Here is a 27,274-nt window from a genome sequence, read left to right on the forward strand (position 1 = left end):
CGGTGGCGGTGGGTGTGGGGAGCAGCTCTGATACGTGGCTCCCCAGCTCCCTCACGACTCACTGCAGGACGCGGCTACTGCCTGTTATTTCATCTGCCGTCCCTTCCACTCAACTGTGCTGCTCCTGAGTCCATGTGCCTGCACATGACATGTGCCAGATGAAAATTCCTTACTCGTGAGAAACTTTTCTCTACCTCCTGTTGATAAAATGCTGCTTATATCAAAGTTTGTGAGGGATGGGGGGGTGTGTCCAGAAAGAAAAGGAACACAGTAGGTTATACTTCAGGACTGAGCACTGTTGACCACATCTCTATCTTAGATACTAAAGATACTTAGATCCTTGCTGCCTACACTGGCCAAGAGGCAACAAAGATATAAAAAGGAACTTGTAATGCCTGAAAGCCAGCCAATGCAGTTGTTTTACAGAGGCAGAAATCAAGGCGGAGGGGTCATCCCTCCAGTGAAGCAAAATCACTTTAGGAAGCTCCTGTCATTCCTGCCACATACATGGTGGCAGTGGGGAGGGGTTAATGTCGCAAATGCATGCAAAGGCAGGATAAAGGAGAAAGCTGAAGAGTTAGTTTCACGTTGAGTTACTTTCTTGGAAACAACAGCCTAGGAAAGAAGAGATACAGCTAAAACTCTGTACAAGGAGGTAGAATCCAGGGACAGCACACCTCCTGATGAGAATCAAACAAGTGACTTGGTGCAGAAATGGGAACTTTGGGGCCAAAGTTGAGACTGGGGTTAATCACTGGGCTAAATGGCATCTCTTGCATTTGGGGGTACAGGGACTTCTCAGAAAAGCACTAGAATGTAGTGGGAACTGTTCAGTTTTCTCTCCTGGAGCTTGTCCTGTCCATGCAGTGCTACGTGACCAAAACACAAGTTAAAGGACATCACATTGTGCTATCCAAGCAGGTTGGTCTTGTCTGTCCCTTTTTGCTCTAAAAACTTTCTGAATTAGAGCTTTTATCACAGACAAGAAATCTTCAATGTCAGTCACATGACCATGGGATTTACATGTGGCACAAGTAGCTAGGGGCTTATCTCAAGAGAGGAGGAGGCTCACAGGAGACTTGCAACCTTGATTCTCCATCTGTTTGAAGCCAACACACTTTGTGTTTCTAGGTGCAAAATGATTCTTCAATTGCATATGCTGAGAAGATTCTGGAGCGCCTCTCCCAAGACAGCACAAGTGGTGATAACATCATTTCAGAGAGAAGAAAAAAGTACCAACCACCTAAAACGAGTCCAGCTACTCCTTGAACAATCCCTGCAACCTCCAGGGAGAGGTGAGTTGTCACAGAAAGCAAACACATGCGGTCCCAGTGCCCATCGGGGATGACACAGAAATGAAGATGTTTTGATTGTCAACTATGCTTGAGGCAGGAAAGAGTCACCCCCTTCCCTTTAGGACCAAATAGAGAAACCTACCAGATTCATATTGCCTATATGTGAATGAACCAAAGGAGACTTGAAAGATGAATTGTAAAGTGCTGGAAGATAAATATGTAAGTTTCAGGGTACTCAATAAACAAGTGATTTCCCCCCAGAATCTTAACATCTTGTCAGTCTTAGAAGTGTGACCCCTATTTATGGACAAGATGTGATTTATGCATAAATCTAGATTTTCTTTTGGATTCAGTCCCAAATAACTTTCCATTTATAAAGACGACTTTGCAAGTGGTGTGCATGGGATACCTTTAGTTCTACATCTATTTCCATCTTCTTGGGTCAGTCGGCTCCCTGCTGGTAACACCTGCATTGTCTGGTGCCAGTTTCCTGCTCTCCCAAGTTTCACGGCTGCTGTTCACTGCTCTCCAGCTGGGCAGCACCTCTCTTCTTTGCCTAGAAGCAGTATCTCTCAGCTAGTTAAATTCACATTTGCACCAAAATACCAAGGCCCCCCGACAGAATTCTAATCACATATTCCCTCATTAAATCAATGAAGACCTTGTAAGAAGGTGGACAGTAAAGTCAGTGATCAAGTGGGTAAACAGAAATCCCAGAGAAATGCCAGAGCAGGCAGACACCTGAGAATTGTAAGCTGCTCTAATAAAATGAAAGGATTGTCTCTAATATACTTACAGACCTATCAGAACTAATGCATGCAAGATACCAAGATAACAAAGGCTATGGTTAATTAAAATCTCTAGCAGCCATTTGTTTGCAAGGGGAAATTAAGTGTGGGGATGGATACCACAGTCTGTGCGATCCCTTAGAAAATAGAGACACTGCTTAAAAGTGCGCAGGGCGCTCTTACCCCAAGTTACCTTCTATTCCAGAAAATGTGGAGAGATGTCTGGAAAAAGAAGACGGAAAGCAGACCTTGGGCTCAGGTAACATACGCTCTCCACACTGGGAACTCTCAAGGGACCCAAGTGGGTCATCTCTGTGTGGATCTGTGTCTGTTGTGCGGGGGAAGCAACCCTGGGGTCCCAGTAGCTCTCTTCAACTCAGTGTGCCCACAAGGTTTAGTTACTCAGCCAGGATGCTTGTCTTGTCTCCCCCGTCCTAAGGGAGAGAGCGTGCACTGAGCCAGTGGGCCTCCTGTGGAAGGGACACATGAGGCTGAACTGAAAGTCACATGTGCTCGGAGAAGAGGAACATCAAGGTGGCGTGACTGAACTGTGAGTAGCTGAAAGAAAAGCAGCGCTGTTTCATAGGAAACTCAGCATCGCTGGAGCTTAGTTTGAGGTTAGACCCTTTCAGCTAGGAAAAGCAACACTAAAGGCAACATGGTCTTTCCCTTTCAAACACTGTGGCTTATTTGTTTAGTCGGTTAAATAAGCCACAACCCCCCTCATAATAGAGATTAGCAAGAGATGAAGAAAATTATAGGCAGGTGGCCCTAGCCCAACAGTCTGATAACTGGGTCACAGTCTGATAACTGGGTCAGTAGGGAGGCCCAGGATGAACTAATCTGTGCTAAACCCCAGGTAACGCCCACATGATGCCTCTCATCAGCGAGGTAGATGGTCATCCTCCTGCTAGAGGTATCAGGGTGCCGACCCACAGCACAAAGGGATGGGAGAAGGACCTGCCTGGCTAAAAGGCATAAGCTATTCCACACGGCTGTATCACACAGACAGCAGCTAGCCAGAATTCACAGGTTACTCGAGAAAATTTAGCCCCACAGAGAGGGACTCTTACCCTGAGGCCTGCACACCACAAGCCTCCCTTGCTTCAAGACCCAGCATTAAGTGAGGCTGTCACTGTAACCTACTTCCACAAGTGGAGTCTGCCTCTGTCCTGCCTTCCTGTCCCCACAGGAACCTGAGATGGGGGGAGGGATGACCAGCCCAGAGTGAGTATCAGGAGATGGGAAACTGCAGAAGGAGGGAGGAGAAGATGGAGGGACAAGAGAGGGTGCAAAGGAAAAGTTTTAAACGCTTAAAATTATATCAAGGGAAAAAAAAATTATATCAAGGAGATAAGAGGTGGGAGGCAAAGGTTAAATCAAGAAGAGGGATGGGATCAGGAAGAGGAGCTCCTAAGATGACTAGAAGGTGGGAAGGTGGCGGGACTGCCTGGCATTACTTCCCGTGCAAGTCACTGAGCTCCACATCATCCTTTCGGCGCTTATGGGTGAAGAGGGAGGTGACCGGGTAGAGCTTGGCCTTGGCCTGGAACCGGTGTCCTGCGATGTCAATCTCATATTCTCCCCGGTTGATGAAATCTGCTGTCACCACCTGCTCTTCTCCGGTGTCCTCGGAAAAATTGTGCACGAAGCCCAGGCACACGTGGCGCTCCAGGGTGTAACCATATGCGCTGCTGGTGGTCTTGCCCACGTACTGCCCGTTTCGGTAAATGGGCTCCCCCCACCAAGGCCAGAGGTCCAGGTCTGTGTCGTGGTCGTCCAGGATGAACATAGTGAAGCGTTTGTACACCCCGTTCTGCTTCTGCTGCAGCAGGGCATCTCGCCCAATGAAATCCATCCCCTAGGAAAGAGCACAGAGACAGCATCACTGCTTGGGACCCGGTGTCACTGCAGTGGGCTGCCCACTCCCTACCACACCCCTGCAAGCTCTGGAGAACGTGTGCTTCCCCCATGCGGAAAACTGCATTCACAGTATGAAAGACACCTGCAGAGAATTCTTGTAACAACACAGGTAAGCATCACTCTCTTTTCTATTTTATAAACACATTTCAATCACAAGACCACACAGAACAAAAATAGGAAGAAAAATCAACACTTGAAAATGCTTGCTAGAATTATTGTAGAAAAACAATGTTTTTATATAATCTCAACCAGCAGTCCATGCATATATATCCGTATTCTATGCATAAATATTTACATATGCATATGTCCAAAAAAGAGCAGGATAAAATAAACTCTTAATGCGTGTCGCTGAAAAAATATTCTTTATGTTTTTCCCTATTTTCCAAATCGAGTATTCTTTACTTTTATATCAGAGAAAAATACTTACCTAATTGCTCAAAAAGAACATCAGAGATCTACTATACTGATATGGAATGACTGTTAAGATATTTTAAGTGAAAAAGGCAAGGTGCAATATACCAAGTATACAGTATCCAACCACCAAGGTTAAGAACGTGGTGAGGGGAAATTACTCATCTGTTTGCACTGCATGGAAGCTCTCTACAAGGAGAGGCAGGACACTGCTGCTTCTGGTCAAGCTGGCAGTGGGACTGGGTGGGCTCAGAGGTGGGAAAGAGCCTTTTCATCCTCTTGAATGGTGATTACGAATAAATTAGGCAGTTGAATGTAAAGTGACTCATTTGTACATGTGGCATATTAATGAATTACCACAATCAACTCAGAAAAACTGCCCAGAAAGCACTCAGTCTAAAAGAGAACAAAGTGCCCCAAACAAGTGTTGTCTATTTATGATGTTTCCATATTAAGTGTTTTATCCCATAGATACATTTGGAGGTCTCAACAACACCTATACACTTTTTTGCTCCCACCTCAGCTCTTCCTGTTCTCATGCAGGCTCCCTGCTCAGGAAGCTGAGGGCAGAGTGGAGTGTGCACAGGTACAATACCTTGTCTAACTTCACCCGAGACTCTCGTCCGCATTCCAGGGGTGTGGTGAGGGTGTTTAAATCCTGACCCCAGAAGGCAAAAAACTTTTCAATTCGGAGACTACGAAGAGCATAATACCCAGCATTCCGGATTCCATATTTCTGTCCAACACTCATCACTTCGTTGTATACGTGCAGGGCGTACTAGAGGGAGAGACAAAAGGTCAGTAACCAGCAGACCTTCAGAATTAAACACGGAATCTGTCTGGCAGTGCCTGACAGCTGACACTGTTACCTGGACAAGGGAGAAGGTTGTCTACAATCCTCAGGAACCAAAGTGCTGCAGCCCAGGCTTAAGCTCCACGAAAGCAGCACCTTTATCTTTTTACTTCTCTAAAATGTCTAGGATCTCAGTATATAGCACTTATTAAATAATAACTCACAGAAGCTCTCTTACCACTCGGTAAACGACCAGTCTCGTAACTGCCTCTCCAACAGCCATGCATCCTCCACTGGCTTTGGCTTTGTTTTTTTGCGCCAGTTCCCTGAACTTGGTCCTTCCCTTATGCAATGGCCTATGCTGTGAAACTGGTGTTACACATAACTCTAGACATGCACGCACAACTCTGATTTGTCACACTGATTATGGCGTATCTTAAGAGACCTAGAGTGAGTCACAGAGGACCCCAAAAATCAGAGCTCTCCTACCCGTGTCCCACAATATCCAGTCTCATGTTGTTTTGTTCTTGGTTCCAGACACGTTTAAGTATCACATAACTTAAATGAACAAAAGTTTTCCAAATTGAAAGCAAATACTCAAATACTCTGTTAAGTCTAAAGCCCAACAACAAACTACACTGTTTACTTTAAAAACTGTAAAAGTAAAACAGAAAACAAGACAGAGGAATGAGGAAGACAGATACTGTATAACCTCACTTATATGTGGAATCTTAAAAAAAAAAACAACTATTAAACAACAATAAACCAAAATAGCAACTAAACTCATAGACCAAGAGATCAATTTGTGGTTACAGTTGGGGATTGGAGGAAGATGGTCAAAAGGTACAAACTTCCAGTTATAAGGTAAGTACTAGGGATATAATGCACAACATGATGACTAGGTGACACTGCTGTGTGATAACACGAAAATTAAGAGTAAATCCTGAGAGTTCTTCTCATCACAAGGAAAAAAAAATTTTTTTCTTTTTATTGTGTCTATATGAGATGATGGATGCTAGTAACTTAACACTGTGGTAATCATTTCACAGTCTATGTAAGTCAATCCATTATCCTGTCCACCTTAATCTTATACAATGATGTATGTAAATTTCTCAATAAAACGGGGGAAAAGTCAAAAACAAAAATCTGCTTCATTGGTATCGCAATTCTTTATCCTGGCAATGTATGTTGCTCTATAAACTGCACTACTGCAGCCGAACAGGCACTGACTAAGCAGACTGCTGTGATCAAGGCAACTTTAGATGTGGAAAAGGGAGTCTGAGCTATTGGGTACAACACAGCCTGTGGTATGTGTGTAAGTGAAACACTGCAAATAGCAAAGGTGGGTGGAGGAGACCATTGGAGACTGGCTGGGAAACGAGAGTAAGAATGAGCTGTATCTCGGGCGGGTTCAGTGTCTCAAGCTGAATGCTCCGTACTTGAATTAAGAAGACAAACGTTTAAAGCAGGTGAGTAGTCTTGGGCTAGAGAAGAGCAAAGCGAAAAGTGGGTCCCCACTACTTACTCATTTTCTCACCAGATGCCAGGGATTGAGTGTGAACAAACCAATCTGCTATCTGCCACCATGCTTTGGAAGGCAGCTCCTCAGAGACAAGTATAAGCTTCTTGACAAAAGCCAGCTTGAAAAGAACCCAAGCAGTGCACAGATTACCTCTTGGACTCACAGAAAACCATAAAAATGGGACCAGCCCACGAAAATTGGGTAGAAAACAGGGCTTCTCCCTCCTGATGGGCTTGGCTGATTAATGACCCAGGAGCAGGTGGTAACACCTGAATGACCATATGGCACTTCAGTACAGGCAAAACATATCAGCTACATGCATACTAACTCTTCTCAAACCATGAATAATCCCTTCACCTTAATATTGTTATAATACTCTTGAGTGTGGAAAAGCAGATAAAATTTCATGGGCTGGTAAATCCGTGCTTCATTTAATAATTAAAAGGAAACCTAACACCATGAGTAGTATGACTATGTCAAGAACATGACGAGGTTGAAGATTACTGCTACTTGTCACAACTGGACAAGGGAAAGAAAATGCAGGAATAAAAATTGTTAAGAAACAAAAACTATTATTGTTTGTGTATGGAAACCCTGGAAATTCCAGAAATCAACTAAAAAACAGCTATAAACAGTAAGATAGTTTAGGAGGGAAACAGGTTAAAGCATTAATATACAGGGAAAAAACCTTTCATAAATCAGAAGACACCAGAATAAAGACACCCTTCCCATTCACAACAGCAACACCACCAAAATATTCATATAAATTTAAGAAATGTATACCATCTACATGAAGAAAACTTCAAAATGCCTCTGAAGGTCACCAAAAAAAAAAAACCCCGCATAAAGAAAGGTATATTTTGATTGTAAGATTCAACACATATAAAAATGTCAATTCTTCCTAATTTACAAACGTAACAATCCAACAACTCAGGGTGTTTTTGTTTTAACTAGATGATTATAGAAGTTTATAAGGAGATCAGCTCGGTGCTTTGTGACCACCTAGATGGGTGGGACAGGGAGGGTGGGAGGGAGGAAGACGCAAGAGGGAGGAGATACGGGAACATATGTATATGTATAACTGATTCACTTTGTTATAAAGCAGAAACTAACACACCATTGTAAAGCAATTATACTCCAATAAAGATGTTAAAAAAAAAAAGTTTATAAGGGAAAATAAGGAAACAGGAATTCGTCTTTTCCAGAGTTTTCCAAGCTATGAGGGAGGATAAGCATTACCAAGTATTAAAATATACAATAAAGACTCAGTAATTAAAACAATGTGATACTGGATACACAAATAGAATAAAAGTCCAGAAATCTAAATATATATAGAAACTTAGTATGTGATAAAGGTAGAATCTCATATCAACTGGTCATCCATGTTAGAAAAAACAGTTTGATCCATAGCTCATAAAGTACCAAGAGACAGTGCAAAAGGTTGGAGCATTTAAATATGAAAAAACAAAACACACAAACCCATAAATAGCAACAACACAAACTATAAAAGCACCAGAAGTGGAGAAATATTTTAACTCTGGAGTGGGGAAGCCCCTTCTATGTATTAAACTCTAGAAGCCACAAAAGATTCATCAATTCACCTACAAAAAAAATTTTTTGCAACATATGAAACATTTCCATAATAAAAAGTAAAATTTAGAAAACCCTTCTGGGACTTCCCTGGTGGCAGAGTGGTTAAGAATTCACCTGCCAGGGGACATGGGTTCCATCCCTGGTCTGGGAAGATCCCACATGCCACAGAGCAACTAAGACCGTGTGCCACAACTACTGAGCCTATGCTCTAGAGCCCGCGAGCCACAACTACTGAGCCCACATGCCACAATTACTGAAGCCTACGTGCCTAGAGCCCGTGCTCCACAACAAGAGAAGCCACCACAATGAGAAGCCCACGCACTGCAATGAAGAGTAGCCCCCGCTCACCACAAATAGAGAAAGCCTGCGCCCAGCAACAAAGACCCAACACAGCCAAAAAATACATATATAACAACCCCCCCCAAAAAAAAAAAACCTTCTATGTGGCAAAAAAACAAATCAAGACAAATGATAAACTGGAAAAAATTTTACAACTTAATAGTAAGGACTGGCTGGCTGATTCAGAGAATGCCTAGAAATTGGGGGAAAAGACCAATAATTCAATACAAAAATGGACAAAAGATACTGCCAGGACATTCATTCATGCAACATTTATTAAGCGTTTACTATGTGCCAAGTATTTCTCTAACTGCTGGGGATACAGAAGTTAAACAAATATCCCTGCCTTTAGCAAACCTACATTTAAATGGGTAATGTGATGAACGAGATAAAATATATATTCTATGAGACAGTGGTAAGCACTCTTGAGAAAAATAAAACAGGGAAGGAGGCTAGGGAGGAGGGGGCCAGAGACTGCAACTTTAAATGGTCTCTTCAAGAAGGTGAGGTGGGACTTCCCTGGTGGCGCAGTGGTTAAGAATCCGCCTGCCAATGCAGGGGACATGGGTTCGAGCCCTGGTCCAGGAAGATCCCACATGCTGTGGAGCAACTAAGCCCGTGCACCACAACTACTAAGCCTGCACTCTAGAGCCTGTCACTCTAGAACCCGTGAGCCACAACTACTGAAGCCTGCACGCCTAGAGCCCGTGCTCTGCAACAAGAGAAGCCACCACAATGAGAAGCCCGCTCACCACAATGAAGAGTAGCCCCCACTCGCCGAAACCAGAGAAAGCCCGCGGGCAGCAATGAAGACCCAACGCAACCAAAAATAATAAACTAAAAAAAAAAAAAAGGGGGAGGTGTGGGGACCTCCCTGGTGGTCCAGTGGTTAAGACTCCGTGCTTCCACTGCAGGGGACGTGGGTTCAATCCCTGGTTGGGGAACTAGGATCCCACAGGCCATGCAGCGTGGCCAAAATGTTTTTTTTTTTTTTTAATTAAATAGAAAAAAAGGTGAGGTGTGAATAAGACCTGAAGCATGTGTGGCTGTGAGCCTGGGAGGCTCTACAGGGGGGAGGGATATGCCAAAGAAAGGGGAAGGGCAAGTGGAAAGGCCCTGAGGCAGAAACATGTCCAGCAAGGAGAGGCAAGAAGACAGGGTGAGATGAGGAGCAGCAGTGTGGAGGAAGGTCGGCAGAGCTGTGTGCGCCCTGCAGATGGGCTTTTACTCGGAGTGAGATGGGTTTTGACAAGTAGCTTGATCTCTTGCATGGAACTGCACCCATCAGCCCAAAGTCTGACAACTCTGTGTGCTGGTACAAGCAATAAAGAAAAAGACACTCTTGTACACTGCAGAAGTTTTTATGACAGCAAAGGACTAGAAACCCTATAAATGTCTATTAGTACCAGACTGGTTAAATAAATTACGATTCAACTATATAATGGCATACTATATCGTTTTCATTAAAAAATAAAGAAAAAAGAAAAAGGAAGCTCTGTTCTCTTTAGGTACTGGCAGGGAAAAATCTCTAAATTGCTAAGTAAAAAAAATCAAGATGAAGAACAGCAGTAAGCCTCCATTTGTGTTTCTAAAAAAGAGGGTTATGTATACGTCTTTGAGCTTGCTTCCATATGCACAAAAATCTCTGACATGATATAAACTAACAATTACATCACTGGTGGTGGCTGGTGGGAACTGGTCGGGTGGCACTGAATACTTTTTAGAGGTTTTTAGTTTTAGACCATGTAAATATATTACCTACACAAAAAAAAAGTACATAACTTAGCTAAAAACATTAAAATCTCTTTAACGCAGCCTACCTCAGTGACCAAGGCCCGGTCAGACATGGCGCTCTAACCCTGCCAGCACCCACCCTCTCGTGGTTCTCACCTCTATAGGAATGTAAAGCATGAATCCTGGCTCTCCCGTGTGAGTCATGCTCATCACCCGGATCCCATTTGCGTAGCCCACACTCATCTCCTGTGGAAACAAAGGGAGAAGGTCATCGTGGAAACTCGTTAGGGGAAGTGGGCCCCTCCATGTTTGTTAGAGGAATGAATGCCTGAGGCAACCCCTCTCATTAGCTCTGTACCCTGTGTTGGACCCTAATGGAGATACATGTGAATGAAAATTTCTTCCTCAAGACAGTCTGTTTCCAGGCATTGGGGTCATTAGGAACAGAGCACAGCCTTTCCAATGCTCTTCTCATGAACAGCCCCAGTTCAGGAGTGCCAGCCAAGCCAGTGGAGGGAAGTGGAGGCAAAGTCTTTGAAAAGCATGAAATACTTCTTTTTACAAAGTCATGCTAAAGATTTGTTTTAGTCAGAGACGCCGGGAATGAAGACCAGGCAAATGTGTTCTCTGGCGGACCTGGCAGACAAGTCCTGGGTACCTGCCCCACAGAAGATGATGCCGGATGACCAAAGAACACCGTTCACCTGCTACCCTGGGGGAAGAGACTGGGCTTCTCATGATCAAAACGTGTTTCCAGCAGCTCAGTTACCCAAAAGGGGCCCCTGACTCAATCACCGTTCCTGCAATGGGAAGTGGTAAGCCCCAGACGGCCCTAAAGCAGACTGTTTCCATGAGGAGCAGGCATTGCACCACAGTACGCTGTAGGCGCACGCATGTGGGTTACTTCTTCAAGGAGCAAAGAATGTACTGTGACAGGGTCTGCTGCCAGCTAACAGAGTTTCCTGTTGCTTTAACTGTGCCATGGAGAAAAAGGAGAGCTGTAAAATCACTTAAGAGGTGGATCCTAACTTCGGTTTGAACTTCAAAGAGCATCCCATCAGTAACGGTCCCGAAGCTGCTTGTTACAGGCTGCCAAAACATGTCTGTCTGGACCTCTCTAATCAACCACTTCCCAGAGGGTGTGTTCAGTTATCATTCCTTTTATTCAGTTACAATTTGTTTCACTCAGCTCTAGTTGCCAAGTATAAGAAAGAAAATTTATAAGAAAGAAAGAAAATTAAGTAAGTTGTTTAGGGATTCACCTAAACCATTTCTTACCTGAAGGTGCCACATACACAGAAGTTACTTTGTGTATGGAAAAGAGGAAGCACTGCATGGAGAGAAGGGACCTGACCTTGACTGGCATTTTTTGGCATCCGCATCATAATACTATAACTTAAAAATTTAATCCACCTCTACAGAAATCAATAAATATATAGAACTGATATTCAGAGAAATTAGGTCTTCAAAGATATCAATGTTTATTAAACAAGAAGAACATGAAGACTGAAAAATAAAGAAATGGATTTACTCAGTCATTCTGTTTGCTTAATAAAAGTCAGAACATGCTTTGTGGGTATTAACACCATAGTGAGAACATGTAATTGCCATCTCTATAAAAGAAAGATTCCCTGCTTATTTAAAAACTACAACTTTACTAGTACCCACCTTGCAAAACAGACTTGGGAAATGGTCTGGAGTCATAGGGGCATAGGACAACTCAGACAGCACATCCACAGCTCGAGGACCAATCAGATTGAGGGCTAAACGGAAAAGAACAAGAGATGTCTGGCCGCTCCAGGTGAATAGCTGAACCAATGGGAAAGGTCTGCTCTGACTTGCTCACCTATGGCCAGTTGTGGGTGGCAAGACCATGAAAATGTCCATTTGCTTAGGCAATCCTAGGGTGGACCTTGATTCTGGCAAATACACTTCTCCTGACAGGGCTGCTTAGTGCTGCTACTGACTCCTGGCATCTGACAGCCTGGCTAGTGTGTTGCCTCTTCCTGAACAAAGGAAGACAAAACTCCACAGCCTCCTTTGCAACTAGACTGGGATCATGAGGCCAGGGGATAGGAGCCCACTCCCAGGGCTGGCCAAACCACCCCCTGCACAATTCCTGTTCCCTGGGACTTCCCTGATAGTCCAGTGGCTAAGACTCCATGCTCCCAATGCAGGGGGCCCAGGTTCGATCCCTGGTCAGAGAACTAGATCCCAGATGCCGCAACCAAGAAGTCCACATGCCGCAACTAAAGATACCATGTGCTGCAATGAAAATCCTGCATGCCTCAACTAAGACCCGGCACAGCCAAATAAATAAATAAATATTTTAAAACAAGACAAAACAAAAACAATTCCCATTCCCCTCCTCTTCCCAGTGTGGCTACATGATGGAAAAAGCCCCAAACCCAAATCAGTACCAGGAGAGCCCTGAGGAGAGCTGCCCACCCAGCCTGGATTCTGTCACATTTACGACAGCACCTAAGCTAATTACACATCAAATACCCTGAAATGGACTAGAAAATAGGCTTGCTTCAATAAGCTTCTATAGTTTTCTAATCTGGTAGCGAGAAAGTAATCATATTTGCTACCATGATGAACTGAGGATGAGGGCCTGGTGGAGGCGAGGGGCAGGGGTCCATTGAGGGTAGGGAGGGGTTAAAGCTGGAATCAGGTGGCAGAAGAGGAGGGGTTGCTCCCTGAGAAGACTGCTGAGGAAGAGATAATACGGAAATTAAGTTATCTATCCTTAAAAAGTATTTACTCATTAAAGAAAAAATAAAAACTAAGGGGAAATTTTGAAGAAAATAATACTTAGGTAATAAATATAAAAATACTTTAATAATGAGTCACTCATTCATTCAACAAATATTTGCACTCTGATATGCTGGCTGTAGGGGACACAGCAGTAAATAAAACACAAAGAAACTGAAGCACTAACTCATTCACACTTCACTTATAAAAACACGGGGAAGCATTAGAGATCAATTTTCTATGACCAGGAGCCTCTTCCAAGATTCTAATTCTGACACTCATTTTTGAATATCAGATATAGAGAAGGCAAATGGAGAAGACAGATCTGGATCAACTTCGATCAGCTGGCTTTTCCTTGCTCAGCTGACTGCAGAGGGCCCCCTTACCAGTGTATTTCCAGGTGACATCCTCCAGAATCAGGTTGCTGTCTTCTGGCATGTATTTCTTAAGCCAGGCCCAACAGTGCACCTGTTGGTCGGTTGGAGAAATCATGAAGAAACTGAAAGTGAGACCCAAAAGTAATCAAAACCGGGCAGGAGAATGATCAGGAAGCAGTAAGTTCTCAGCTAGTTTCAAAGCAACAAACAGAACACTGGTGAATGATCTCTTAGCTTTTAGGGAAGGCCAACTGTACATACTTCTAGGATATACCACATAATGACAAAACAGAAGATTCTGGCTTTCTGCTAGTGCCAAGAAATTATACAGACCTACTAACATAAGATAAGGCATTTTTCCTCAATAGAGTAATTTTTCCACACCAAGTTTTACATAATCTGGTGGGTTTCTTTTTTTTTTTTTTCCTCCTGGTGCTTTTTGTGTGTGTGTGTGCTGGGCTGCTAATGAACTGGCCATGACTTTGAAATGTTTTATTGTCCTCAGTGTTATTACAGTTTCCTGGAGAGGTGAGCTGAGTGCTCAGCTCCGCCACAGCCATTAGGCGGAGGGAGCAGAGTGGCAGCCGGCTCACCTGCGCTTGCTCAGCCGTGCTATGCTGCAGTCATTTTCGTACCCTCCGCCCTCGTTGAGCATGCCGGTATGCACGATGTGGCCCACGGGCACGTCAAGGTCATTGGAGAAGAGGTATTGGAGAATTTCTAATGCCTGATCCCCGGTGGACTGTAGGGTTAGGGAACAAAGCAGAGAGAACAAACATGAAAACCTCTGGCCGGTAACGCGGCCTGACAAACAAAGTCACTTGCGGAGAAAATTCAATTAGCCGGTACTCGTGCAACAGTATTTGCAGATTTGCTCCACTGCAACGAGCTCCAGAGAAAGCTAGCTATTGATTCTAGTGTCAAATGAGCCTCTGCAAGCAGATAAAGAACCAGAAGCAAAGCGCTAAAAATTCCAGAAAATGTTATAATACAGGTGAAACACTAAAATATATCAGAGTTCTCAGTCTGCTTTGAAGTGACAGATGAAAAACAAGAGGCATTCAATAAATACGCAAGTTTCCAAATCTGTTCTTTTGGTTCCCAAATACTTACTGTTATTTCAAACTTTGTGAAAGAGGACATGTCAATGACACACACGGCCTCCTTACAGCACTTGACTTCGGACTCCACAATCTCAAACCAGTCTGGCTTGTAAAAAGTCTTGCTCTGCTCCAAGGCCAACAGGTCTACAAGACAGAGAAAACCAAAGGAAGACAGAAAAGGAGGGGACTTGTACTGGTGAGTCTCCTTGATAGATCAGTAGAGTATAGTACGTTTTTATTATTTATTCTCCTAGGAAGACAAACTAGCTATGCACATTTAAAAACAAGGTTTACTATTCTTAAGACAAAAAAACCCCAAAAAACAAAAATGAGAACGTGCCTTCTTACCCTTGTCTGGTGGCACAAAGTACTTTGGCCTCTCAAATCCATGTTTCTCCATCCACCTGGCTCCTTGTGCATCCAGCCGGTCATACAGAGGAGATGTGCGTAACTGCCTTCCTGTCTGGAAGTCCCAGCGGGGAACCTTCAGATCGTACAGCAGAGCTAGGAGAGAGAAGAGCAGTCTATGAAAGCCCAAGGCACAGAGCTGAGCACCAATATCCATGGGCCTCTGGAGTTGCTCCTATTCAAAAAAGCATGCTTTCAGGCTGCTGTAGCCTAATTTGCCAAACAGTACCCAGTGTGACACGAATGTTCCAGAAGAAAGGATCACATTGCAAGAGCTGGTAACACCCCTCCACAGACTTATATAGCTGTGAGTCACATAACAACTCTAGATCTTTGTTTATAATTACTGTTCCAAATTAGTAGGTAGAAACAATGGCAGAAAAGTCAGAGTTCTAAACCTTGTTAAGCTCCCAGCAGAGATGAAGGTTATGTCTACACGGGACACAGGTGGTTACAAAGTGTGAAAAACTGGCACCTGATTCTTTCCAGTGCCTGTGTTGTTGGAGTCTCAGACCTGTTACACACTTTTCCTAATATTTAGCCATTTCTGAAGCAAAAGGGCACACAGCATACCTTGATTTGGTGGTTCTGAAATCTGACAGGTTGCAAAGTATTGTCCCAGTGACATTATTTACATAACAAAGGGAGGGTCAGAATTCATTTCTCCTAATGTCCAATCTGCAACAGTGAATAAGTAAAATACCCAGAAAGAGTGTGGTCTCTAGTCTCTTGCAGAGAGAAGACCGGACTTCACACCAGGCCAAACAAGAGGTACGTCAGCGTGGGGGGAGACTGGGAGATCACAGAGAAGGAAACCAAGCTGGCGTCCTTATACTGTGACAGTCTCCTCTGGGCTTTAGGTTCTACTTTCCCTTTCCCCGTTTTCTATCATGCCTGCGACTTCCAACTCACGAGAATCAGAGGCGGCCACCAAAAGTACTGCATCATCAAGAAGCTCCAGCTCATTTACAGTTTGCACAGCTTCCAAAGTAACGATGGATGTAGAAACCTAGACTCTTAACAGTTCAACACTGTAACCAAAATAGTCACTAAATAACCTTAGCAGTTACACATACTGCTTCCAGATCCTTTAACTCCCATGGATGTGAATTCTCTGCCCCAGACCAAAAGTGAGCACACAGGTGTGACAGGTCATCCAAAGGCCTCATTGCTAATGGAACCTCCAGCTACTAAACCAGCAGTCCGTCCTTAAACAAGAATGCTGGTCACAGCCAGTGCAGAATCTTAGTCCTGAGGATAACTATTCCCCAAACATATATTTGGTCAAGTCTGAAAACAGTTCCTCAGTATACAAAAATGAAATTACAATCTGATTTGGTTCAATTCCTGATTCAAAAGCTATCTCTAAAGGGCACACTGGAAAATAAAGCCAAGACAAAGTAGTAACAAGTTAAAAGCGTCCTTCAAAGTCGGAGAGAAGCAAAAACAAGGAGAAAGAGCAGGAATGTATGTTTGGTATTTACATGAGAAATGGTTTCCTATCTTGCTAGCATAGGATGGGTTAATGACGAGAGTCACTCAAAGGAGACTGAAGCTTTGAGACTAACTTGGCAAATTCTCTGCCTTGGAAAGCAAACCATGATCTCAAAGACCAAGTGGGGAGTGAGAGCATTCATTCTGACACAGCAAAGTGGAAAGGAGGCAATGCTGGGAATGTTCAAGAAGCTGCTGCCAGGAGTCTGACAGGAATCACCACCTGTACGTCCTAGTCCACTTTCCTGGTCCCCGAGGTAACTAAGATACAATACACTAAAGAAAATGTTCCATAAATGTCATATGGGCATAATGCCCCCAACACAGGCCTGAAACAGCCAAACTCAGACGCCCAACTTGAAGCAATTACTAAAGAACCAAGGAAGAATCTGCCCCTCTGGATGACAGAACTAGTCAGATGCCTGCAACGATGGGCAACGGGGATAAAGCTTCACTTACGCATGACTTCCATGACACGGTGGCGCAGGAAGGTTCGGCTGCTCTGGAGGGCTCCAAAACGCTTCAGGTCCAGTTCCCAGACACTTTCTGAGGGATAGCCATGCACCATCCACTCAGCGAGGTACCTGTGTAGATGGGGGAAGTTGCTGGGCCTCTCAGCACCGTGATACTCTCAGCGCTGTACTAGGAATCAAGCACCAACAGAATCGAAAGACTCTATCTTGTCAAGAGTGGTTGAGCAATTCTGGGCAATTTCCTTAACTTCTGGAAGAAACAAATTATATCCATCTACTGCTCTCACAAGACCACTATGAGGATATGAGCTCTAATGATAAGATTCCCTAGAAAGTATACAGATAAGCCACATTCCATACAAATGTATTCCATACATCCAATGGGTTTTTTGTTTGTTTGTTTTTTCCTGTAAAAAGTCACCTCAGGAGGTTATACAGTTATCTGGCCATATCGCCTTTGCTCCAAACATTTTTGGTAACTTCTACTCCATAACTGTCTTCAGAGCCATTCTACAATTCACTCAAGAACACTGGTCAATTAAAAAATGTTTTTAAATTGTGGTAAAAAAACACACAACGTAAAATTTACCATCTTAACCATTTACAAGTGTATACTTCAGTGGTATTAAGCACTTTCACATTATCTGTAACTATCACCACCATCCACCTCCAGAATTCTTTTCATCAAACAAACTCTATATCCACTAAGCAGCCCCTCCCTACTCCCTCCTTACCCTAGCCCCTGGCAAGCACCATTCTACATCTGTCTCTATGAATTAGACTACTGTAAGTATTCATATGGGTGGAATTATACAGTATTTGTCCTTTCAACACCGGCTTAATTTTTAATTTATTTATTTTTGGCTGTGTTGGGTCTTCCTTGCTGCGTGCAGGCTTTTCTCTAGTTGCAGTGAGTGGGGGCTACTCTTTGTTGTGGTGCACATGCTTCTCATTGCAGTGGCTTCTTGTTGCGGAGCACAGGCTCTAGGCATGCGGGCTTCAGTAGTTGTGGCACGTGGGCTCAGTAGTTGTGGCACGTGGGCTCTAGAGTGCAGGCTCAGTAGTTGTGGCGCATGGGCTTAGTTGCTCCGCGGCATGTGGCATCTTCCCGGACTAGACGCGCAGGCTCGGCGGCCATGCCTCACGGGCCTAGCCGCTCCGTGGCATGTGGGATATTCCCAGACAGGGGCACGAACCCGTGTCCCCTGCATCTGCAGGCGGACTCTCAACCACTGTGCCACCAGGGAAGCCCCCTCGCTTAATTTTTATAAGTACCAAATTTGAAAATAAAAACCTGTGTGATCAGCATGATCTTCTACTTCACTCACCATACTTGGCTATTTCCAAACTCAAATACATATTCAAAGGACCAACATTTGTTATGACTGAAGTAGTACAGAAGAACATCCCACGGGCTCCAAGGCTAACTCCAAAAGAGGAGTTCCAAAAACATTCTGCACAATGACGTGTCTGGAACACGGGAAGTGCCTCCCATGGCAAATACTTTGAAGGGGACAACTCTCTCATGACATGTGTCTTCCTCTTATTTGAACATACTGGATTAGGTATTTCACAAACCCTATGAACCAGAAGTGATTCCAGAAAGGAAGAAGCCTCGCAAGCCGAACCTGAGTGCGAAAGACTTACCTTCCAGCTCCTCCACCAAACGAAAGGCCAGCAGAGTTCATTCCCGCCAGGACGAAGTAGCCCCGCACTGAAGGGGACTCGCCCATGATGCACCTCATGTCCGGGGTGAAGGTCTCGGGGCAATTCACCAACTTCATGATCTCCATAGTCTCCAGTTCTGGCATCCTACGCAGCAGGGAACTCAACAGGGGCTCTGAGCAACAAAAACAGACCCAAACACAGTCGTCAGCTTTAGGGGATTCAAAACTCCCTACCCCTTACACTTTTCTATTCCCTCTCCTTTCGGAAAACGTCTTGTGGAGGTTTTCTGAGATGAGCCAACTGGGCCATCTATCAGAAGCAGAAGCCTTGGGGAAGTATGGGGCATTCCTACAGAGTTCTTGGCATAAAGACGGAGAAATAAAGATACTCTTTAGAGGGAAAGGAGCTATGGAAGAGTAAATACTACATCTGGCTATAGAATCTCAAAGGGATCAGGACTCACGGAAAAGCTCTTAAATGACCCCCAAAGAGATGTGCAATAAAAGGCAATGTTTTCCTAAGTTGGAACAGCTGCAAAAGACAGATCCTCAACCTGTTTTAAGGTAAGTCCATCGTCAGGGAATGATCCAGGGGGACAGTGGTAAAGATGAAGCCAGACTGAAGCTGGCTGGTAGGTACATGGGATTTCTTTATATTATTCTCTTCATTTTTAAAAGTTTGAAATTTCCTAAATTTAAAGAAAAGAAATTTTAAGTCCAAGTGGAAGGAAGGACACTCTTCACTACAGACCCTTTCATATCTTTTGAATTTGGAACCATGTGACTGTATTACCTATTCGATAAATTAAAATTATTTAAAAATTGAGTAAAAGAACATATTAATGAAACTGTTTTGCTTCTTAAAATTCTCTTCAATTTTAAATGAAGTCCTATCAAAAGAAGGTTTCTTCCCAGCCTAAAATTTCAGCAATGATTTTAGGCGAATAAGTGATAAGCCAAAAGTCCCTTAAACCAAGATTTTAATTTTAGGTCCCTGAATCTGCTCACCAATAACTGTATCCTTAGATCAGACAAATTCTGTGGACTACCCTCTGTAACCACCAAAAGGGGTTGTTACAAAGATCAAATAAGGAACTACGGGTATATCTCGGTTCAGTTCTAGACCACCGCAATAAAGTGAATATCGCAATATAGTGAGTCACGTGAACTTTTTGGTTTCTCAGTACATATAAAAATTTTGTTCACACTATACTATAGTGTACTGTATGTACAATAGCATTATGTCTAAAAAACAATGTACATAACCAAAAACAATGTAAATTAAAAACTACTTGGCTAGATATGCAAGCAACCTAAGTGTTCATCAACAGATGGCTAAAGAAGATGTGTGTGTGTGTGTGTGTGTATATATACACACACAATGGAATACTACTCAGCTCTTAAAAAAACTTTTACCATTTGCAATAACATGGATGGACTTGAAGGGTATTATGCTTAGTGAAATGAGTCAGAGAAAGACAAACACTGTATGTTATTACTTATATGTGGACTCTAAAAAAGAAAAACTAGTGAATGTAAACAAAAAAGAAACAGACTCACAGATAGAGAACAAACTAGTGGTTATTGTTGGGGAGAAGGAGTAGGGGAGGGACAAGATAGGGGCAGGGAGTCAAGAAGTACAAACTACTATGTATAAAAAAAATAAGCTACAAGGATGTACTGTACAACACAGAACGTAGTCAATATTTTATAATAACTATTAGTGGAACATAACCTTTAAAAATTGTGAATCGCTATATTGTTTGTACGCATGAAACTTGTATACTGTACATCAATTGGACCTCAAAAAAAGATCATTTAAAAAAATTTTCTACTTAGACTTCAGTGTATTATTAAAAACTTCTAAAAAAAGTAAAAAACAAAAACAAACCAAAAAAAACCTTTACTGCTAAAATATGCTAATCATCATCAGCCTTCAGCAAATCATATCTTTTGCAACAGTAACAACAAAAAGCACTGATCACAGATCCCCATAACAACCATAACAATTAAAAAGCTTGAAATATTGTTAGAATTACCAAAATGTGCCAGAGACACAAAGTGAGAAAATGCTGTTGGAAAATAGTCCCAACAGACTTGTTCAACACAAACTTCAATCTATAAAAACTCAGTATCATACAGCAGAATTTGACATGACACTAAATCAACTATACTTCAAAAAAAAAAAAATTGAAAAACGAAACCAAGAAAAAACTCAGCATGTGCAAAGCACGATAAAATGAGGTATGCCTGTGTTCCTGAAAAGGCTTTAAAGTGTAACATCTTAGACAATATAAGGCAATCTTGTTAGAATCTAGTTCACACACCAAAGTGATCCCAGTCTTCCTGCAGATTCTGAATCTCCAGCTGGTTCTTGCCCTCAGTGAAAATTGGCTTTGGGTTCTTCTCAAAGCCCCCAGACAGGATGCCACCCTGCCAGTTCCGAATATAAATTCTTCCATCGGCATCCACAATAGCTGAGGAAGAGAAATGACAAGGGGGTGGGGAGTAGAGGAGAAGACAGGGTTGAGCGACAAGCCAGCTGTCTAAATGGACAGAAAAAGCAGCAAAACAAAAACACCCAAAATTGGACTTATTAACCAAACAGCATTCAGTGAACACAGGCATTCATTAGCTTTAAAATACTGTTCCTGGTCATGGGGGAGGATCCTCCCTCTCAGATTTACAGTGGAGACTGTTTCTCAGATTATCCCTAACCAGATCACTTACCTAGAAGCTTTGACTAATTCTCAGAATCAAACTGCTTAACTGCCACTGTGCCACGTGAAAGCCAGAGAGAAGGGGGGACTGTGGAGCCCACTCCAGGGATGAAGGCCTCCAAGTGGTATCAACCCCTCCCTACAGCGCTGGGAGTCTCTGAACAGCCCGAGTTTATAGCTCACCTGTGACATCTCCACAACGTGTAGCATTAAGTCAAGAACTCTAGGTTACATTCCAAACACTCTCAGTTTAGACCTGTTTGAGACTACCCGTTAGCTTGCAAACAAACAAAACTGCTTAAGTGCAATGCCCACTTTGGCCATCCTTTCATAAAGAGTTATTAAAGTCAAGTTAAATGGGGTCCACCTCCCTGTACCATGCTCCAGAAAAGAAACAAAAAGAAAAGACTCTTCCGGGCGCAGTCTGTCCTTAGCAGAAAGCCTTCCTTTGCAGAGGACAGAACAGGGGCAAGGAAACAAGATTAAAAACAAAGTGCAAGTCCTCACTTGGTGTGTTGCTCTGCAGAGGGGTCTCCCAGGGGCGAGTCAGAAGGTAGAAGTGTTCGCAGGCATGTAACGGGATACTAACCGGCTCCTCGTTGGACAGACCCAGCTCGTATGCCCACTACAAACGGACAGATTGATTTGTGGGTGGAAGAGGAACAGAAAGACAAATGAGCAAGTGCAGCCTCTTGAAAAGAGTTTAATTTCAAGTGGCTTCTGTGCGCTCTTGCCTCCACGTCAGCTGTGGGAAGCCAAGTTCCAGCCTGCTTTAGTTCAGTTATTGGACGGGGAGCAACACTACGCCCTTTAAACCACAAAGTCTGCTTTTCTAGCAGAGGAAGACAGATTTACCAGCTCGTGAAAGGAGCTCGTGGGGAGCAAGTGAGGCCCTTCTAACAAAACGCCTGGCCTCAACCACAAACCCCAAATACCAATCATAAAGAACTGCACATGGCAGCAAGTACTCCTAGGTCCCCTTAAGACTGTGGAGTGGGAGGCAAGGGACCAATCTGCCTTCAAAGCAGCAGCAGTTTAGTGTCCTGGAAACTGAATCCACACTCCTGACACAATAAAACAGCCTAATACTCATCTGCTGGGTGGTAGGATGAAACGAAACACCACAGACAGACCCGACGCCAAGGACTGATTGCTGTCAATGCCCAACTCTCCTGGCCTTCCTGACCAGGACAGCGCCAATTAGCCAGGAGGGAGGAAGGAAAAGGTCACCCAGGCTTCTATTTGAGGAATAAGAACAGGCTTCCGATTTGGAGTGAGAGATTCTGAGTTTTCCTGTCCAAACAAGAAACAGTGTGGTCCCTGACATCTGCTTAGTCCACCACAATATTAACTGTACATCTGTACCGCCCCGCCACCCCAAAAAAATCCTGGAGACAAAAGTTAAATAAGAAAAGCAGTGACCCAGTACTGTCGCTAACCTACCTGACCCGCACAGTTGACAAAATAGTGGCACTGGATCTGTCCTTTATCAGTCTCCACACCAGTGACTTGACCTTTCCTCACCATAACATGAAGAATACTTGTCCGGTCATAGATCTGAACACCTGTTCCAATGTAAACAAAGAGTTGGGGCATCATCATCTGATGTTTCAGAATTAGGCATGTGCAGCAGACTCACAACAAACACGGAAGAGGCCAGGTCGATGCTGGCCTTTAATTTTAAAAACCAAAAAACTCCTGGAACCGCATCCTGAGACTGTGTAAATGGACCTTTCCCAAGACTGAAAATACCAGGCCAACTGAAAAAACTGACTTTAGTATGTAATCAAATTCCAGGAATCATGGGAATTCCCTGGCGGTCCAGTGTTTAGGGCTCTGCGCTTCCACTGCAGGGGGCACAGGTTCGATCCCTGGTCAGGGACATAAGGTCCCACATGCCACGCAGCATGGCCAAAAAAATTCCAGGGATCATAAAAGGGGTAGGAGAGAAAAAGTGCCATTGGGCATTCTTAAATCCTAATCTACGTACATCATGAATCAGTTCATCCAAAGTATATAACACCATAGACGCTGATTAGTCTTCCCCCCATTCATTCCAAGATCAGGATATGATCCAAGCTGTGGATTAAATCCCCAAGGTGTGTTTCAACCTTAGAGCTTCTCAAGTCCTGTGGGGGAGAAAATGCCCTTACATCTGAAGTGCTCTAAGCAGGACTAAAAGCAGTTCCTTGGACCTTAATAAGAAAAATGTGGCCCTGAAGAAAAATATTAACAGATACTATATTAAGACAAAAATTCTAGGAGCCAGGAGCCAGTGTCCCAATATGGAAGTTGGTTGGTATTCCTGCCCTACTGAGAGATGCTTTCTTAGACGACCTCTTCCTTCCTAACCCCAAAACGTGCTTACCATTTTGGGAGGCAGCACTTGCCAGGGCAAGAGCCACATCAGCAGAGGACACCACTGCATCCTCGGGGACATGCATGGCCCCCACCAGGTCGTGCACATTGAGGAGAGGGTGAAGTTCGGCCACTTTCTTGGGGGAGATGATCTCGGAGGGGATGCCTATAACACTGCCACAGAACACAGGGGGACAATGACATTCACTGCCCTCCGGCAGAGGTCAGGTGACAGTAAAGTCAGGACAGGCTTCTAGCCTCATACGTACTTCAGCCTTGAATTGATGCGCTTCAGGGAGATCAGCCGGTCCTGAGTTTGGGCCAGAAAGATCGAGCCTGTCCTTATGTAACCTGGAAGAAAAAACAGCCCAAACTGAGACAGAGCAGGCCAAATGCAGGGGGGCAGAGGAGCAAGCCCACTAGACTGTAAAGTGGAAGACCTGTGATGAGTCCTGGGCTGCCACCTCCCAATCATTCTCAGCTCACAGTTTTGTGAGGATCAAATGAGTCTAACGTACATAAAATCACTCGTACACTAGAAATGAAGGACACCAATGCTGAACAAACCTTTGGTTTTTTTTTTGGGGGGGGTGCCGAGAAGTAACTGTGACCCATCAATTCTTCACTCCTTTATGCAATTATAATTAGACCCTTTCTCCTCCTATTGTTGGTGGGAGAGTAACCCTTGGTGAAGGCCACTCAGCACATCTTCCGCCTCAGTACAGTCAGCAGGCCTGTGACCTAAGCTCAGCCAATCTGATCCTCCTGGAATACTGAGTCTTGAGCAAGGAGGGGAATGGCTGGACGTCCCTCATCTCGGGAGCAGCAGCGTTCTGGCCACATGATTCCTGTTCCAGCTGAGGGACTGGCTGCTGTTGGGTCCCTACAACCTGGCCTCCACCCTGCCTCCAGCTGGCAGCCTCCTGTCAACTCTACAGGCCCCAGTGGCCTTCCAACAAACTCCTTTTGCCCAAGTTAGCCATGGTCAATTCCTGTTGTTTGCAATCAATGTACTGGATATGACCACTATTACACAATGACAATCCTCCCAGAATGCAATGAGTCTTAGCTTTTATGAAGAAACACTCGCATCAATCAAGTGTCTTTTTAAAAAGGAAATACAGTCACGATAATTTAAATATTTTATTGTTCCTTCTGAAATCATCAGATAAATATGCCCTTTGCAGACATGACAAGATTGCCAAGTTCGGAAAACTGAAATTTCAGAGCCTGATTTTATAAGTGGTAAATTTATCCTCAATATATTTACTCCTTTGCTCAATCCTGGGGTACACAGAAAGCAGAACTGTCCATACCACTGTGAAAAATAAACTTGCTAATTATGGCTCAATGTTTGTTCACATTTCCTTTTGTCTTGACTGAAGGTGGAGTCTAAATACTGTGATCAGAAGTCCCTGGGTTTGTTCTTTTTTCCCCCTATAGTAAAGCTGTTATTCACATGAAATGCAACTAGATTATTTCGGATAGTGTTCCACTGAACGTTCCCCCCTTTTCCTGATGGTTTTATTCTATATTTGAATATGCAAAATGTTTACATTGTTCTAAAAGTCAAAACTATACAAAGTCAGGCCAGAAATACCACTACCCCCCAGGCCCCCACCCTGCACCCTGTTTCCCACCTACCCTGGGAGGTAACCAACCTCAGTACTTTCCGGTTTATCCTTCCTATGTTTCTTTCTTTGCAAAATTAAGTATACATTTGCATATTTTCTTATTTCTTCTTACACAAAAGTAGCACATTTTATATACTTTTTAACACCTTGTTTTTCTCATTTAACAATTATCACAGAGATCACTCCATAGCAATTCACAGACATCTTCCTCCTTTTTTTTACATCTACCTAATAATCCTTTGTGGGGATGTTCCATTTTATTTTACCAATCTCATGCACGTATATTTTTGTACAAGATGTTCTTAAGTGGAAAAAACAAAGTACATAATATGCTTAATACAATCTCATTTGGGTTAAAAAAAAAAGTAGACCTGTATATACATACAAACTAACCACAGACTAGTAACCTTCTGGTGGGTATTCAGTGGGGAGGATCACTTTTTATTTTCAGATTTCTGTATTGTTCACATTTATTATAATGAGTATATAACTTATTACATATGTTTAAAACTTTTTAAAAGTTCCTTCTAACCCACAAAGTAATTTTTTAAAATTGATTTGGCACCGACTTAGTAAATTAATGGTTTAATCTATCTGCATCTAGGTTTTTCATCTGTAAAAGAATGATCTGGACTTCCCTGGTGGTGCAGTGGTTAAGAATCCGCCTGCCAATGCAGGGGACATGGGTTCAAGCCCTGGTCTGGGAAGATCCCACATGCCACGGAGCAACTAAGCCCGTGTGCCACAACTACCGAGCCTGGGCTCTAGAGCCTGCGAGCCACAACTACTGAGCCCCCATGCCACAACTACTGAAGCCCGCGCACCTAGAGCCCGTGCTCTGCAACAAGAGAAGCCACCATAATGAGAAGCCCGTGCACTGCGACGAAGAGTAGCCCCTGCTTGCTGCAACTAGAGAAAGCCCACGCGCAGCAACGAAGACCCAATGAAGCCAAAAATAAATAAGTAAAATAAATTAAAAAAAAAGAATGATCCTTCCTTATTATAAGATCAAATAATATGTGGAATACTTTCAAAGATTATTAAAACTTTTAGATTATCATGTTCAATCACTTGACAAAAATTACATCATGTGCAAAAGAAGCACTGCAGAAACTAGTATCTGCGTAATGAGGACCCTTGGAGTGACCCAGTAATTCAGAGTAGAAAGCAGTTAACATACACCTCACATGAATGAACTATTTTCAGAGGATTAGCTTATTATATGTTATCATCAAATCTATGTTGTACACATGTCACCTATTTAATATCTCAAAGCAGTCCACTGAATGACAGCAGTCATTGGAATGCACACCTGTATATTCTGCTGGACAACAGAATTCTCCAGCAGGGAAGTCCCTACATCATCTTTCACTGCATCACTGGTGAACTACAATGGGGGTGACAGACTGAGGGGGATGCCCTTACTCTCTGTTGCCTGACTTCCTCACTACCCCACAGACATCAAAGAGAGATCAGGCCCAATAAAGGATTCCAGCCAGTGACCTCAAACAAAAGCTAGACTAACTTACCTTACAGAAGCCTGCAGCCCTGATTCCTCTGGAATCTAACCAGCTGAGCCATGCAAGGCTCAACAAAGCACGAGTAACTGAACCAAAGGACCAGGACTCAGCAGTTCCATTTCTGGGCTCATTATGTGGACCCTCTTCTGACTCAAATACTGGTTAGTATCTGATTCAAGTACCTTGTTGTCATTAAATTAAATCCAACCAAAAAGGACTGAAATACAGTTAGGTCCATGTCTATCATATTCAAGTTATTAGAAAATCAGTCTTAAGTTACAATTTACAAGTAAGGTTACACTTCGGTTGGCAAAAAGAAAAGCTACCATTTTTTGTCCGTATTAATCTTGAAGTATCTGTGATCTGAA

At 43.4% G+C, this 27,274-nt stretch overlaps 1 protein-coding gene and 1 long non-coding RNA gene across 17 annotated transcripts in view; one reads left to right on the forward strand and one right to left on the reverse strand.

The window, feature by feature from the left end:
- PDPR (pyruvate dehydrogenase phosphatase regulatory subunit) overlaps window positions 1-27,274 on the reverse strand; it is a 38,718-nt gene that overhangs the window by 889 nt on the left and 10,555 nt on the right. For 9 of the 16 annotated variants that reach the window (XM_060129899.1, XM_060129897.1, XM_060129890.1 and 6 more), the window contains 15 exons: window positions 24,022-24,103; window positions 23,763-23,926; window positions 22,838-22,959; window positions 21,902-22,019; window positions 21,002-21,151; window positions 18,655-18,847; window positions 16,994-17,118; window positions 14,981-15,136; window positions 14,643-14,776; window positions 14,123-14,271; window positions 13,539-13,651; window positions 12,067-12,161; window positions 10,555-10,644; window positions 5,013-5,195; window positions 1,705-3,944 (listed from right to left, as the gene is read on the reverse strand). In XM_060129899.1, coding sequence (XP_059985882.1) covers window positions 3,540-3,944; window positions 5,013-5,195; window positions 10,555-10,644; window positions 12,067-12,161; window positions 13,539-13,651; window positions 14,123-14,271; window positions 14,643-14,776; window positions 14,981-15,136; window positions 16,994-17,118; window positions 18,655-18,847; window positions 21,002-21,151; window positions 21,902-22,019; window positions 22,838-22,959; window positions 23,763-23,926; window positions 24,022-24,103 — 2,279 coding nt within the window. In that variant the 3' untranslated portion in view covers window positions 1,705-3,539. Of the gene's footprint in view, window positions 1-1,704; window positions 3,945-5,012; window positions 5,196-10,554; window positions 10,645-12,066; window positions 12,162-12,280; window positions 12,691-13,538; window positions 13,652-14,122; window positions 14,272-14,642; window positions 14,777-14,980; window positions 15,137-16,993; window positions 17,172-18,654; window positions 18,848-21,001; window positions 21,152-21,901; window positions 22,020-22,837; window positions 22,960-23,762; window positions 23,927-24,021; window positions 24,104-27,274 lie in introns of those variants that run through there. The other 7 variants (XM_060129905.1, XM_060129904.1, XM_060129903.1 and 4 more) reach the window with 5 other exon arrangements.
- Window positions 835-26,331, forward strand: LOC132509210 (uncharacterized). Its single transcript, XR_009536929.1, has 3 exons — window positions 835-1,295; window positions 2,289-4,115; window positions 25,991-26,331. It is a non-coding gene; the product is annotated as an uncharacterized LOC132509210 (long non-coding RNA).

Source organism: Lagenorhynchus albirostris, chromosome 19, assembly GCF_949774975.1.
Source record: "Lagenorhynchus albirostris chromosome 19, mLagAlb1.1, whole genome shotgun sequence".
Lineage (NCBI taxonomy): Eukaryota > Metazoa > Chordata > Mammalia > Artiodactyla > Delphinidae > Lagenorhynchus > Lagenorhynchus albirostris.